Genomic DNA, 14,365 nt, shown 5'->3' on the forward strand with positions numbered 1-14,365 from the left:
GCCTGTACAGGAGGAACAGATCGTCAATGACAGATCACAGGTTACCTTTACATTATGTGGACAACTGACACTGATGTCAGCAGCCGGGAACATAGAATAATAGACCTCTGCCAACCCACAGCATATAACAGCACTTTAAAACAAAAGCCACTTTGCTGACGCTTTTGCCACATCCCAGGGCCATAAAAGAGTTGGCTATATGCCCCCACATGCAGTCACAGTGGCATGACACTGGAGGTCATGAGCATGCACGCAGCAGTAAAGTTTGTTATACCCCTTAAGGCCCTAATTCAGCAAAGCATTTAAGCATTTACGTTAACTTTAACTCCCCTCTGAAGTCAAGGGGACTTAAGCGTGTGCTTAAGGGCTTTGATGTATAGAGACAAGCTGCTGCTTTGGGGCACTAAGGGCTCCAGGCTTTGCAGCGCTGTGTGCCCTTTATTCCTACTGACCCATTACCAGGACAATAGTGTCTGCAGGACCCAGCCCCTTACAGAGCTGAAGTTGCACGCGGGACAGCGCTGGGCTCCTGGCCAGCACCCACCTTTACCACATAACCTCAGCAGGAAGCACAAGAGGAGTCATTGTTCATTTAAAAAAGCCATCAGACCAAAGAGGCTTTGGGGAGCGTCATCTTTTGAGGTAAATAGGTCCATGTGCCTGGCCCGGGCACAGGGGACGGGCTTCTCGTACCATCAGGCCGAGGCAGCTGCAGGGCAGGTTAAGCCTTCACCAGCTCCTCTCCACAAGTCCCACCCCTCTCCTCCCCCATCTCTTTTGCTCTTTCCTTTCTTCCCTTCTCTTTCCCCATCCACCTGTCTCCTTCCCCTCATGCTCTCTGTCCCTGCTGCTGTCCCCTTAGCAGCCCCCTGACTCTGTGTACATACCCTGCCATACCCCTCTCCCCCCCTCCCTCCCCATCTCCCATCCCATTTCTCTTGCTTCCCTGCAGCGACTACTGGCCTCTCCACTGACTGTGTTTCCCCAGCCATAACCCCCTCCTATCCCTGCTAGGGATCGCAGCCCCCCATCCCCTCTCCTGTCTCCCTAGTCCTCCAGCCCCTCTCCTCTCTGTGTCCTCCAGCTGCTTCCTCTTCTGAGTCCCACCTCCACCACCTCCTAACCCACTGTGGTCCTCTAGTCCCGCCATTTCTCTCCCCGCCCCCCAGTCCCTATGGTCTCCTCCTGTGCCTTCACCAGCTTCCCCTCCTCTGCCCCAGGGCCAGCTTTAGGCCAATTCCACCAATTCCCCCGAATCGGGCCCCGTGCCCAGTGGCAGGGCCGCCCAGAGTGGGGGGCAAGTGGCAGAGAATCCCTTCCCTGGCTAGAGGCGCCTTTTTAATTTTTACTCACCCGGTGGTGCTCCGGGTCTTTGGCGGCACTTTGGCGGTGGGTCCTTCACTCGCTTCGGGTCTTTGGCGGCACAGTGCCGCCGAAGACCCGGAGCAAGTGAAGGACCCGCCGCCAAAGACTAGGAGCGTGGCCCGGTGAGTACAAGCCCCACGTGGTTTTTTTATGTGATTTTTTTTTTAGTCATCCCTGCCGGGGCCCCATCGAAACTGTTCGAATCGGGTCCCGCACTTCCTATAGCCGGCCCTGCTCTGCCCCATTACCCCCTATGGGTCCCCCATCACCCCTCCTCCTCTGCTCCATTACCCTCTATAGGTCCCCTATCACGCCCCATCCTCTGCCCCATTGCCCTCGATGGATCCCCTATCACTCCCCCTCCTCTGCCCCATTGCCCTCTATAGGTCCCCCATCACGTCTCCCCCCCCCCCCCATCCTGCCCAGCCCCCTTCGATGCGGCAGGCTGACACAAAGGGGCGTGTCCTTCTCCATTGCCCCGCCCCCAGACCCCTGCATCTAGCTCCCGCAGCCACATGTAGGGGCGTGGCCTCGAGCCCCACCCTCCCGGCCAATCGGTTCAGCGCTGCTCCGCCATTGGGCTGCGGGGGAGCCGCCGAGCTCCAATTAGGGGCAGGGGGCGTGGCTCTAGGGCGGTGGCTGGCGACACGGGGTGGGCTTGGGGAGCCAATGGGAGCGGGACGGGCGGGGCCCAGCGGGAGGCACGTGCCGGGCCGCACGTGGCCGCGTGGCGCCCGCACTGAGCCGGGGGCGGGGACAGGGCACCGGGCTGGGGACTGGGACGGGCTGGGTGTGGAGCGGAGACGGAGCCGCCCAGGGGACAGAGCAGAGGGAGCGGAGCTGGGAAGGAGATCAGGTGAGGAGCTGGAGGCTCGCTGGGATCCAGGGGGGCGGACGGACACGGGGCTCGGGCAGGGACCTGGGAGCCGCTTCGATGTGAGAACCCCTGGCCGGGGGGCGGACACCAGGGATCGGGACCCCCCAGTCCGTCCCCGGCCAGGATCGGGCTCCTCCCCCCCAACCAGCCCAGGACCCGCCGGCATCAGGGATCGGGCTCCTCCCCGCCCCCCAGCCTGAGACCCGCCGGCATCAGGGATCGGGCTCCTCCCCCCCCCAGCCCCCCAGCCTGGGACCCGCCGGCATCAGGGATCGGACTCCTCCCCCCTTCAGCCCCCCAGCCTGGGACCCGCCGGCATCAGGGATCGGACTCCTCCCCCCTTCAGCCCCCCAGCCTGAGACCCGCCGGCATCAGGGATCGGGCTCCTCCCGCCCCCCTCCCCAGCCTGAGACCCGCCGGCATCAGGGATCGGGCTCCTCCCCGCCCCCCAGTCCCCCAGCCTGAGACCCGCCGGCATCAGGGATCGGACTCCTCCCCCCTTCAGCCCCCCAGCCTGAGACCCGCCGGCATCAGGGATCGGACTCCTCCCCCCCTCAGCCCCCCAGCCTGAGACCCGCCGGCATCAGGGATCGGGCTCCTCCCGCCCCCCTCCCCAGCCTGAGACCCGCCGGCATCAGGGATCGGGCTCCTCCCGCCCCCCTCCCCAGCCTGAGACCCGCCGGCATCAGGGATCGGGCTCCTCCCCGCCCCCCAGTCCCCCAGCCTGGGACCCGCCGGCATCAGGGATCGGACTCCTCCCCCCTTCAGCCCCTCAGCCTGAGACCCGCCGGCATCAGGGATCGGGCTCCTCCCCCCCCCCCAGCCCCCCAGCCTGGGAGCCGCCGGCATCAGGGATCGGGCTCCTTCCCCCCCCTCGAGCCCCCCAGCCTGGGAGCCGCCGGCATCAGGGATCGGGCTCCTTCCCCCCCTCGAGCCCCCCAGCCTGAGACCCGCCGGCATCAGGGATCGGGCTCCTCCCCCCCGCCTCCCCCAGCCTGCGACCCGCCGGCATCAGGGATCGGGCTCCTCCCCTCCCCCCCCCCAGCTTGTGACCTGCCGGCATCAGGGATCGGGCTCCTCCCCTCCCCCCCCCCCCCCCCGCCTGTGACCTGCCGGCATCAGGGATCGGGCTCCTCCCCCCCCCCCCCCCGCCTGTGACCTGCCGGCATCAGGGATCGGGCTCCTCCCCCCCCCCCCCAGCTTGTGACCTGCCTGCATCAGGGATCGGGCTCCTCCCATCCCCCCCCCCCCGCCTGTGACCTGCCGACATCAGGGATCGGGCTCCTCCCCTCCCCCCCTCCCCCCCCCAGCCTGAGACCCGCCGGCATCAGGGATCGGGCTCCTCCCCCCCTCAGCCCCCCAGCTTGTGACCTGCCGGCATCAGGGATCGGGCTCTTCCCACCTCCCCCCCGCCTGTGACCTGCCGACATCAGGGATCGGGCTCCTCCCCCCCCCGCCCCCCCCCGCCTAGCTTGTGACCTGCCGGCATCAGGGATCGGGCTCCTCCCCTCCCCCCCCCCAGCCTGTGACCTGCCGACATCAGGGATCGGGCTCCTCCCCCCCCCCCAGCTTGTGACCTGCCGGCATCAGGGATCGGGCTCCTCCCCCCCCCCCCCAGCTTGTGACCTGCCGGCATCAGGGATCGGGCTCCTCCCATCCCCCCCCCCCCGCCTGTGACCTGCCGACATCAGGGATCGGGCTCCTCCCCTCCCCCCCTCCCCCCCCCAGCCTGAGACCCGCCGGCATCAGGGATCGGGCTCCTCCCCCCCTCAGCCCCCCAGCTTGTGACCTGCCGGCATCAGGGATCGGGCTCTTCCCACCTCCCCCCCGCCTGTGACCTGCCGACATCAGGGATCGGGCTCCTCCCCCCCCCGCCCCCCCCGCCCAGCTTGTGACCTGCCGGCATCAGGGATCGGGCTCCTCCCCTCCCCCCCCCCCCAGCCTGTGACCTGCCGACATCAGGGATCGGGCTCCTCCCCCCCCCCAGCTTGTGACCTGCCGGCATCAGGGATCGGGCTCCTCCCCTCTGCCCCGGCCGGGATCAGGTGAAAGGACCCTGTGCCCTTGGGGGGATCAGGGGATTTCCGCCCCGCATGTGCGCCCCCTGGGAGGATTCTCTTTTCTGACCAGAATGTGGGGATCCAGACAGACACCCCCCCTCCCCCCCATGCTTTTCTGTGGAGTGTCTGGATCCCGGCATTGTCCCCGGGCACAGAGGAGTCCGGTCCGGATCCCGTGGGCAAGCATTGCAGCTCCCCACCAATCCCAGGAGCAACCCTGACCCCTGGGAGCACGCATGGGGCTTAGAGATTAACCTGCCCTGTGTCTGAACGGTGGTGACCTGAGTGTGGAAGGGAAGGGGGATATGGAGGGTGTGTGTGCAGTAGTTTGACCAGATGTCCTGATTTTATAGGGACAGTCCCGATATTTAGGGCTTTGTCTTATATAGGAGCCTATTACCCCCCCACCCGCGACCCGATTTTTCACATTTGCTATCTGGTCACCCTAGTGTGCAGGGGGTTCTGCATGAGGGATGCAAGGACTGTGTGTGCATGAATGGCAGGGAGGGGTGGGGTGTGAATGGCAGTGACTTGAGTGTGTAACACGTGAGTAGTGCGTGTGCTGGGATGAGTGCGTGAATGGCGGGGGGGGGAGGCATGGAGGGCGTGCATGTGTGTGTGTGTTGGAGAGGGAAGGGCCAGGGAGAGTGTGTTCCTGCTAGCAGAAGGGGAGGCCAGGGCTGCGTGTGTGAGAATTCGACCAGCGTGCAGGGCTCGTTGTGTCCCGTGGCATGGGGACAGCCGTGTCCATGATTGCAGCAGACATCCAGACAGCACGACTCTTGGTGTCGAGGAGCGGATGCGTGTTTAATCTAGGTCAGCAACGTGCGGTGGTGGCTGGGTGCGTTGCAGGCGAGGTGCTTGCTAGGCTCTGGGTGAAGGGAAGGAGGAACGACTCCGATTCTCAGGGTGGTGACCCTGGACGGGTTTAGTGGAAGGAGGTTTGCTGGGGACGAAGGAGCTGCCGTGGGGGCTCCTACTCGAGATCTCCTACTGAGTTCCAAGAATAGCGGGTTGGTTTCTTTAGCAAAGGGACTGGAGGGTGCTGCTGGCTCTAAAGTTAGGGGGGTGATGGGTCTTGTAAGACCAGTGTAACTGGTTTCGTCGAAGCAGGGATGCGGCTGAGGCTGGCGCATGGCACCAGGGGGTTGATTACTTCGGGAAGAGACATGGGGTATAGGGAGAAGGGAATGTTCTGTAGCAAAGAGAGCGGGACCCCCACCCCTCCATCGAGTCACCGCCAAGTCACTCTGAACTGGAAAAACAGCTGAGGGCAACTTGTAGGTTAACTTGTCCCTGTCGTTCCCCAGCCTTCTTGGATAAAACACCTGCTGCACTTGGAAACCTCCTCCTTTGCCTGTGCCGCTGCAGAGAGAGCCCAGCACCAGACCAGGAAACACCCAGGCAGATTGAATTCCCAGCAAGGTGGACACAACCCTTCATCCGTTTATTGAGTCCCGGAGGGCTACCTGTGTAGGTGCGTTGGGCTAGACCTAAAAAACAACAAGACGTGTGTATACCAAAAATCCCACGTGTGTGTGTGCGTGTGCACGCACACACAGAGCATGCCATGTAGGGAAAGGCGGGTGGGGGTGGTGAGGGTGTTGATCCCTTCTGCTCCTAGGAAGTGGGTGCAGGATGGCAGGGATCTTAGCAATGCTGCGTAACTTGTGTGTGGTTTGGGATCTTTGGGGGTGGAAGCCACTTGTGACTGTTTTATGACATTGGCTGCATGAAGCATGCCCTTAGAACAGCCTCTCCAGGATTTCTCCCTGCCTGCCATTCTCTGTTGGCCAATTTACCGGTGAAATGCCACATTTCTCACTTAGGGGTTGTTGATTTCTCTCCAGCTGTTTGGCTGGCAGCAGGGTAGCTGCTGTGAGGTGGCAGTAGGCTCTGTCTAAAACAGGGCAGGAGAATAAAGCGTAGAAGCGTCTCCTCTTTGTCTGCCTGTCCATGGAGGAAAGGGTTACAGATTTTTGTCTGCCTGCAGTGATGGGGAGCGTGGGAAGGCTGGAGCCCTCCCTTCCCTAAGTTTATGATCCTATGTCGCCCAGTAGCTGGGGCCAGTGCTCTGTTAGAGACCGCAGGTGCTGACTGCATTGAGTCAGCCAGTCGGTCCCTTTCAAATCAGACTGACACACCCTGCTCTTATCTCTAGTGTATTGGAGAAACCTTTTCTCATTTAGATGTGTAGTTTGTCCTCTGCTTATTTTACCCTCAAGGGCCGGGTTTAACTCTTGCATTGAACAGCTCCAAGATTCTCTGATTTTATTTTATTTTTTAATTCACTTGTTTCCTGTCTGGTGGGCACTTGTGTTTAGTATATTGACTTATGAGCTGTTCATTTTATACCAGTCCAAATCAAAAGGACACAGACTAATATCACTCTAGTATTACATTGTTAGTGGTCACTTTTGTACCCTAGGGTTGCTAACATTTTCGGTGAGTAAACATTTTCTCGATGCACCACAGAAGTGGTTTAACGGGTCGATTTGGTTCTGCAGAAAAGAGATCTTAAGAAACTAAGACTGATCAGAGAGAGAGAGAGTGTGTGTGTGTTTAATGCCAGTTTTTGTTTTGTTTGAAACCTTTCCCCTACTGTGTTTGCAACCCAAACCTTGCAGCACCTGTCCATGTGAGCCAGAAAATGAAACACCACGTTATATGTTTCAGTGTGTCCAAGTGGAAGCAACCCCACTCCCTTCCCCAAAGGTCTCTGAGTAGGGTTCCTACTGCTGCCTTAATACACATAAGAATTGTGTTTCCCCTTCTTAATATTTAGCAGACTGTGCTGTAAAACGGGGCAGGACATGTAGCTGTTTCCCAACTGATTTTGAAACTGCCTGTGTCCGTGGCAATGAGGTTGCTAGGATATTTTTGTTGTCCATATCCTGTAATGCTCCTGCAGGGAGTCATGCCACCGAGGGCGGCAAGGGAAGCCTGTCGCGAACTTTGCACCCTCCCCCCCTCACTAGTTCAGGCTCTGTGTATGTCACTCCGCCTCACGCTCCCGTCGAGTGGCTGGGAGCTGACTTGGGCATCCTCCCGCTGCAGGGCTGCTCTGTGGACCCTTCTGGCTGCCCCCGACAATGAAATCTAGTGGGTGCCTTGTCCCGGTGCAGCCCCTGATGGGAACAGATTGGTCGCATCTGGAACAGCTTCTGCTGGCAAGGTCTATCCAGGAACTGCAACTGCACAGGGTCCATTTGGCTCCCTTTGTCTTTACCCCTTTGTTTTCAGCCGCCTCCCCCCAGTAAACCAGCGGAGAGCTTGATTTTTAGCTGTCCCCGAGGAAATTATTCTAAAGCCTCCTTCTATAAACTCTGCTCCGCAGCCGTGCTAAGAGCCGCTGGGCTGTAGGGTCTGGGGATGCCAGGGAGGCAGACGGTAGGATCTCTAAGGCATCTTTTGTTGCTGTTACTGGCATCTTCTTCATTTGTTTGCCCGTTTTTGGTCCCTGACAGGTTCCCGCAGTCATGGAGTCCCCCAACAGCATGTCGTCCTGCGAGTCTCTGTATTCGATCGACAGTGCCGCCAGCGATGAAGAGGACAAGTGTTACGACTTTGGCGTCTTCCTGTCGGACTGCGAGAGCGAGGCAGGCGGTTTGAGCCGCCGGAGAGACTCCCGCTCTGGAGGGGAGCGGATTCTCTTTTCTCCCAAGTCGGCATGGACTCGCCCCAGCCTGCCGGGCCGGGACTGCAAACGCAGGACAGTGAAACCCACTTTGCAGAGCTCTGCTAGACAACGGCCGTCGAGTCAGTGCGGCCGGTTTCCCGGGGCGTTGGAAGGCAGATACCCCTCCGCCTGCGCTTGTTTGATGGACGGGGATGGCAGCCTGGCTGGGAGGACTCTGAGCCAGAAGAGGATGGAAAGCGGACGGAAGCGTCTGATCCGTCCCGCAGGGGAGAGGGAATACCCCGAGTATGCTGCAAAGCCCGCTGCCCACGGGATAAAAAGGCAAAGGAATGGGGAAACGGAGATGAGGGAAGCTCCGACGTTGCCCTTGACCGACGGCGACCGGTTGTTTGCCCAGAAGGTGAGTTCCATGAGAATATCCGGGGAAGCGGGTGTCAGCAGGGAGGGAGTTACCTGGGAAGGGGTGAAATGTGCGATCAAATGAGACACGAGGCCTGATCCAGGCTGGGATTTCTCACCTGCCGGCTTGATGCACCAATGCCATTGGCAAAGCCTCGCTCTCTTTGCACCTTTGATCGCACCAAGGCCCTGTAGACGCTGAAGCTGGTGGGTGGAATACGTGGTGTGAGCCTGCTGGACATCTGGCCGTCTGTGTTGTTAGTGTCAGGGTGGTTATGCCTCAGTTTCCCATGTGCCGTGGCCAGTGCAGACTCAGATGTGAGCTGGGCACCCTATGGACTGGAAAAAATTGAGGGCAGTGGGGAAGGACTAGCATGGGGAAGGAAAACGGTTGGTCAGCGTCATCGTAATAGTGAAAGGATGGGAATTGGAATTCTTGCAGTCACTTGCATTAGCACCATGAGCCCTTCAGGATTAGTGGTGTGAAGTATTCATACTGCAGCAACGTGTAAGAGCCCCAGTCGTGGACCATATCCTGGTGCTAGGCGCTGTACAGACCCTGGTGCTAGCCGCTGTACAGACTCAGAACAAAGACTGTCCCTGCTCCCAAAAGCTTACAGTCTGAGGAGGGTCATGAAATCAGATGTAATAAGTGCATTACTGGGGATTAAAGCGAGTGCTTTAGAGCCCACCTCGTTGTATTCACACCTCGCCGCCCCACACAGCTGCACAGGCGCAAAACTAGTCCCAGGGATGCGCCAGGGAGAGGTGTGTGCGGAGGGGTTGGGGGGAGCCCAGAAGGGGGATCGTCCCGGACGGGCTGGCTCACCTTCTGTGCTCCTTCTCTGCAGTGCCGGGAACTCCAGGGCTTCATCAGGCCTCTCGCAGAGCTTCTGAACGGGCTGAAGAAAGGTCGCTACGAACGAGGTAAGTGCTGTTCCTCGCGCTTGTCCCTCCCCAGAGCGTCTGACGCCGCCACGCGGCTATTTAACCGCAGGGAATTATTTCCCCTCTCTCCCCATTTTGATCCCTAAATCAGAGGCCAGTGGCCATCTCCGGGCTTCTTGCTGGAGTGGCATTCAGAGGGTGGGAGAATTGGGGATCAGTGAGAAACAGCTGCTGCCTGGCGCGGGGAGTCGCCCGCTGCACGGTTTCCCGTCTGAGCACTTTGTGTGGCTGGTCCAGGGTTTCCCCCCCCCTTTTCTTCTTAATATCGCCCTCTTTCAATCAGCCCTTTGTTGCTTCTGGGGCCCCAAACGGAGCAGGGCAGACAGCTTTACCTGGCGCTTGTCTGCTCCGAGACATAAACGGCCTCGGGACGGGGCTGGGTTGGGAGCAAACGAAGGAGTGGCGGGGACACGTATGATCCTCCAGCCGGGAAGGGGGATGGGATGGGCAATTAGAGCTGCCCACGCTGCAGTTGCCACTTTAGAGACAGAACAGAAAACCCCAAAGGGCTTGATCTGCTCCCAGCCCAGCGCCACGGTTAGAGGCCGGGGGTTTTGTAAGAGCTGGGCAAGTTGGGTGCTGAAAACCCAGCCATAAGTGTCACATTGGGAGCTGAGCGCGTTGGGTGACCTGGCCCCAGTTGTGGCGCTGCACGCTTGGCAATCTGGTTCTGAGATCCCATCCCCGAGGAAAGCGGTGGCATCTCTCATTCGTTTTCCATGCTTCCCTGCGCATATAAATGCGTGCGCTAGATTAAGGACCTGTAATCACCACCATGGGGAGGAAGAGGATTTCTGGCTCCTATAACGTGCATGTGTTGGACGGCAGAATTTCTCACTCTCTATAAGGGTGCATCCAGGGCTTTACCCCAGTGCTAAAGATGCCTTCTCCCAGGACCAGATTCTGAGCTCTGTTACGCTACGGTAACTCCTTTGACTTCTGTGAATTTACTCCTCATTGATGCGACTGAGATCAGAATCTGGCCCTTCATTATGGATTCATTAATGCTCGTAAAGTGCTCCGTAAGTGGTAAGGATCCTTCAGCCTGAAATGCCGTTGAGAGAATGGGCCAGATTCCCCGCTGGTATAAATCAATGTTGCGCCGCTGAAGTCAGCAGATCTGTGCCGAGGATCTGGCCCAATCCCTCTGACTTCTTTTTCCCAGCGTGGGGCTATTTCATCATCTTGGCCCTATGGCTCAATCACCTGTTGTGTTTACATATTAATCTGATTACATCTGCTAGCAGGCGGCTGCCCTGCCCTGGAATGGGAAGGGATTTGAGGATCTAATGGGTGTCGCAGCTCTGAGATCCTGTATATTCTAGGATACTAGAGTAGATACGGGTGCTTTACCATTGCTCAGTACTTAAGAGACTAGTGTGTTACGTACCCAACACTCATTGTTTTCCCCTTATTCCTCTGCCCCCGAAAAGAATTGAAGGGCCAGATGTGGGCTAATGTGTAGTCTGTTGGCATTAGCTTATTCCCCTTACAAGATCTTCTTCCCTAAATTCCTTCTTTCTGTTTTTAGCACTCTCCTGAGCCCTCATCTTAATTTCTGCCCCTGGGTTGACTGTGCTAAATTGCCTAGTAAAGAAGGCCATTGTAAGCTGCATTGATCGCAGCGTGAGCTGAGAAATTCCCAGGGAGCTGCTTGCGCTTTGTATCGCTGCTTTCCTGCCCTAAGAACACGCTGTTGGAAATCTGAAAGAGCAGGCTTTCATTGACGCTCCCGCTCGGCGCTGGGAGCCTGCTCTCCTTTCTCTCTCAGCGGGCTGGTTACACGTGTCCCCGTGCGTGCGAGTTTCCATCAGCCAGACACGTGTCGCACTGCCTGCTTGTGTCACGCCCACTCTTGGCTGTGAAGAAATGATTATGGCTCGGGATAACGTGCAAGAAGGCAGCTGGTGTGGCGTGATACCTGCCCTTCAGAAAGTCATCACATGGTGCTAATAGAGCCCCAGGGGCACCTGCTTCTCCAGCATACAAACCTTTTCTATGCTGGCTGCATTACAGGGGTGACTTCTCCTAGTACAACAGCCTCCGCTACAAGGAGCAGAGGCTGCAATTCACTGTATCTGCAGTGGGAGGGCAAAGACATGACAATGTCTCAACCCCCCCGTATTGTGCTGGCCTTTTCCTCCAGCTAATCTGAGGGCTAGGTTCTCGCGTCTGTCCACGCTGCATGTAATTGGCGTGATCTCTCCATAATCTCCCCTGGGTAATCAGAGTCTGAGCAGTGTGGAGGCTGAATCAGCCTGGCCCTGGCTTCCCAGGCGACTGCCTTCTCTTGCAGCGGTAAAGTTGGTTCAGTTTGTCTGTAAACTAATAGCTGGGCCTTGCTCTGTTTTTTATCTTCCCCCCCAGGATTAAGCAGCTTCCAGCGGAGCGTGGCCATGGACAGGATTCAGAGGATAGTTGGAGTCCTGCAAAAGCCAGAAATGGGGTAAGCGTCTCCTCCACAAAATCATTATAAGAGCTCAGCAGAGGTTGGTGTGTGACTGGCTGTGGGAGGGAGAGCCAGACAGTGCACAGACTCTGTCCAGCGTTTCCAGCATCAGCAGACTTCCCACTCAACTCCTGTGCTGTTTCCTTGAGAACGTCGGTGCCCCGGGTCGCTTGCAGTTTGACTCGCAGGCGCCCCAGGTTAAACACCCCCAGGGCTGAGGTCTGCCTTGGGTGTCAGTAGAGAAATAGCTGGATTCTTCCTGGCAATATCACTCTGCTACTCCTGGCGGTTGATTCCCCCACTGGCAGCAATCACCCATGACTGGTAGTGCTGGACTGCACCGTCGCACACAGCCTAGGAAATGCCTCTGGGCTTTTCGAACCGAGCCAAGTCCTGGCACACGTTGAAACCACAAATCACTTGCTACCCTCGTCCCTTTTCTTCACTGAAATCTCTAATCCTATGGCAGAGGGAAGCCCTGGGGAGGGAGGGAGACGTTCCTTTTGGACAAAGGGGAGGGGAGGTGTCAAAGTACTGAATTTCTGCTATTCTGTAACTTGAAATTCAAAGCCCAGATCTTAAAAGTTGAGGCCCATCTTTTTGTTGGGGGAACTTGGCCTGTTTTGGAGGCGTCTCTGAAAGAGAGGCAGCGGTACGGAATAACAGGGCAGCATCCTTGCTGCGGGAGCCTGACTGTCTCTTCTTTCTCGCGTTAATTGTGTAATACCTGTGCGAGGCGCTAGGCTATGACCGATCTGTCTGGGCTCAGCAGGGTAAAACTGCACAACAATCTCCCCTGGCTTGAGAGGAACCCCCTGTTTCTTTTCTCATCTTGCAGGGAGCGATACCTGGGCACCCTGCTGCAGGTAGAAATGATGCTGAAAGTTTGGTTCCCTCATGTCGCCTTGAACAGTTCCTGTCCTGATTCCAATCCAGCAGAGCATGCACGCAAGCTGGCGAAGGTAAGGGGGCTTCCTTGCTGGGTAACCGGTCTATTCAATCCCTTCCATCTGTATACGGATTAAAGGCCCACGGATGAGGCTCCTCTAGGTCTGTTCTTGTCCGAGCGATGTGCTGTTTGGCAGACTTGGAGGTAGCTGTCCCTTGGGAGAGAGGTGGGAATTACTAGTAGAACTGCAGCATGTAAAAGCTTCGGTCCAGCAGAATGGGGATGGAGCTGGGTCTGCGGCAGGTGGGATGCTGGCTGGGGGGAGGAACTTCTGTGGCACATGCTGCACTGGGGACATGGGTGAAGTGGGTCCTATAGGGGCTTGCCTGGTGTCCGTGAGGGCCATGTGTTGCTGAGAGGTCTGTCTGGTCTCCCCATGGGAGCTGTGGGTTCCTCCTTGCCTGCTCTTGCCACATCTGTCGGCCTTGCGGGGAGCTCCAGCAGGTCGGCCATATTGGCTGTAGCAGCCAAGGCTCTTGAAAGTCAACGCAGTCTCAGCCTAAGGTGCTCCCTTTCTCCCCTCTCCTCCAGCAGTCCCACCCCAAGCCTTCAGCAGTGGACAGCTATGGAGGAAAGCCCACAGTGCCCAGCGAAGACTCTGCCCAAAGTCCCGCTGTGGAAAAGCTGCACCTCACGGACCCGGCCGCAACCGACGGCAAAGCTGACGCGGTGTGGAGGGAGCAGGCCTGCTTTCTGGCCGACTGGTCTGCCATGAACTTGACCTGGATGCACACCTCACCCATCTGCAACCCGCCACTGGGGCTGGCGAACCTAGGGCACTTGAATGCTGCTTTCAGCCAGGCCCTGCTCGGACCAAACGCTTGCGGGGTCATTCTCTTCCTCCACAACAACCTGACAGACCCCGCGCCCTTCTTCCGCTCCACCTCCGTCACTCCAGACAAGAGCTCGCCCGCCTACTGCCACCCCAAGCAACCTCCGGGTACAGGAGCCCCCCCGAGATGCCAGAGTGTGCCCGGGGCCATGGAAGCAGGGAGCTACATGCTTAGCCAGCATCCGGGCAGCCACTCCAAATCTTTGCCTCACTTGCCCACCTCCAGCAAGGAACCCAAGCCAGCAGCCGCTTGGACTGGGAATCGGGAGTCAGAACTGCTGGCTAGGAAAGGGCCCGTGTATTCCTCTTGATGCTCGGCTTGAGGCACTTCCCAAAATGTGTGAATTTTATTTCTTTTTTATTTCTGCCTTTTTTTCTTTTCTTTTTTTTTTTAAAGTAAAACATTTCACGCCTGTGTAAAAGTCTGATAAACTTCCAGGAGGAAAAAAATTAATGTTATTAAAAGGTTTAAACCAGAGCAGTTTCCAGACGAATGTGATCTTTGTTGATAAATGCTCGCCGGTGGAAATGCACTTCCCCTGCCCGCCCCTCCGTTAATACCTGGTCGGTCCAGCAGCACTAATGCTTTGTGCTTCTCTAGAGCCTTTCAGGTCAATGTGAACTCCGTTAACTAAGACTCGCACCCTCCCCTGGGAGGTAGATAAATTGTCATGCATATTTTGGGCATAGGACTGAGAGCCCAGAACTCCTGGGTTCTAATTTCAGTTCTCACACCCATGGCTGTGGGAGAAGTCCACTCTCTTTGTGACTCAGTTTCTCCATCTGTAAAACAAGGAGAATACTTGTGTACAACACGGTTAACCTAGCTAGTAGGTACTGCCGACT

General features: G+C 57.7%; 1 protein-coding gene across 1 annotated transcript; it reads left to right on the plus strand.

Moving 5' to 3' along the window:
• Window positions 1–8,261: 8,261 nt before the first annotated feature.
• Window positions 8,262–13,862, plus strand: CIART (circadian associated repressor of transcription). The gene is made up of 5 exons (XM_065420512.1): window positions 8,262–8,342; window positions 9,193–9,268; window positions 11,657–11,735; window positions 12,577–12,700; window positions 13,219–13,862. Exons 1-5 carry the CDS (start codon window positions 8,286–8,288, stop codon window positions 13,828–13,830), a joined length of 948 nt encoding a protein of 315 aa, XP_065276584.1. The 5' UTR covers window positions 8,262–8,285; the 3' UTR covers window positions 13,831–13,862.
• Window positions 13,863–14,365: the final 503 nt, after the last annotated feature.

This window comes from Emys orbicularis, chromosome 20 (assembly GCF_028017835.1).
Source record: "Emys orbicularis isolate rEmyOrb1 chromosome 20, rEmyOrb1.hap1, whole genome shotgun sequence".
NCBI lineage: Eukaryota > Metazoa > Chordata > Testudines > Emydidae > Emys > Emys orbicularis.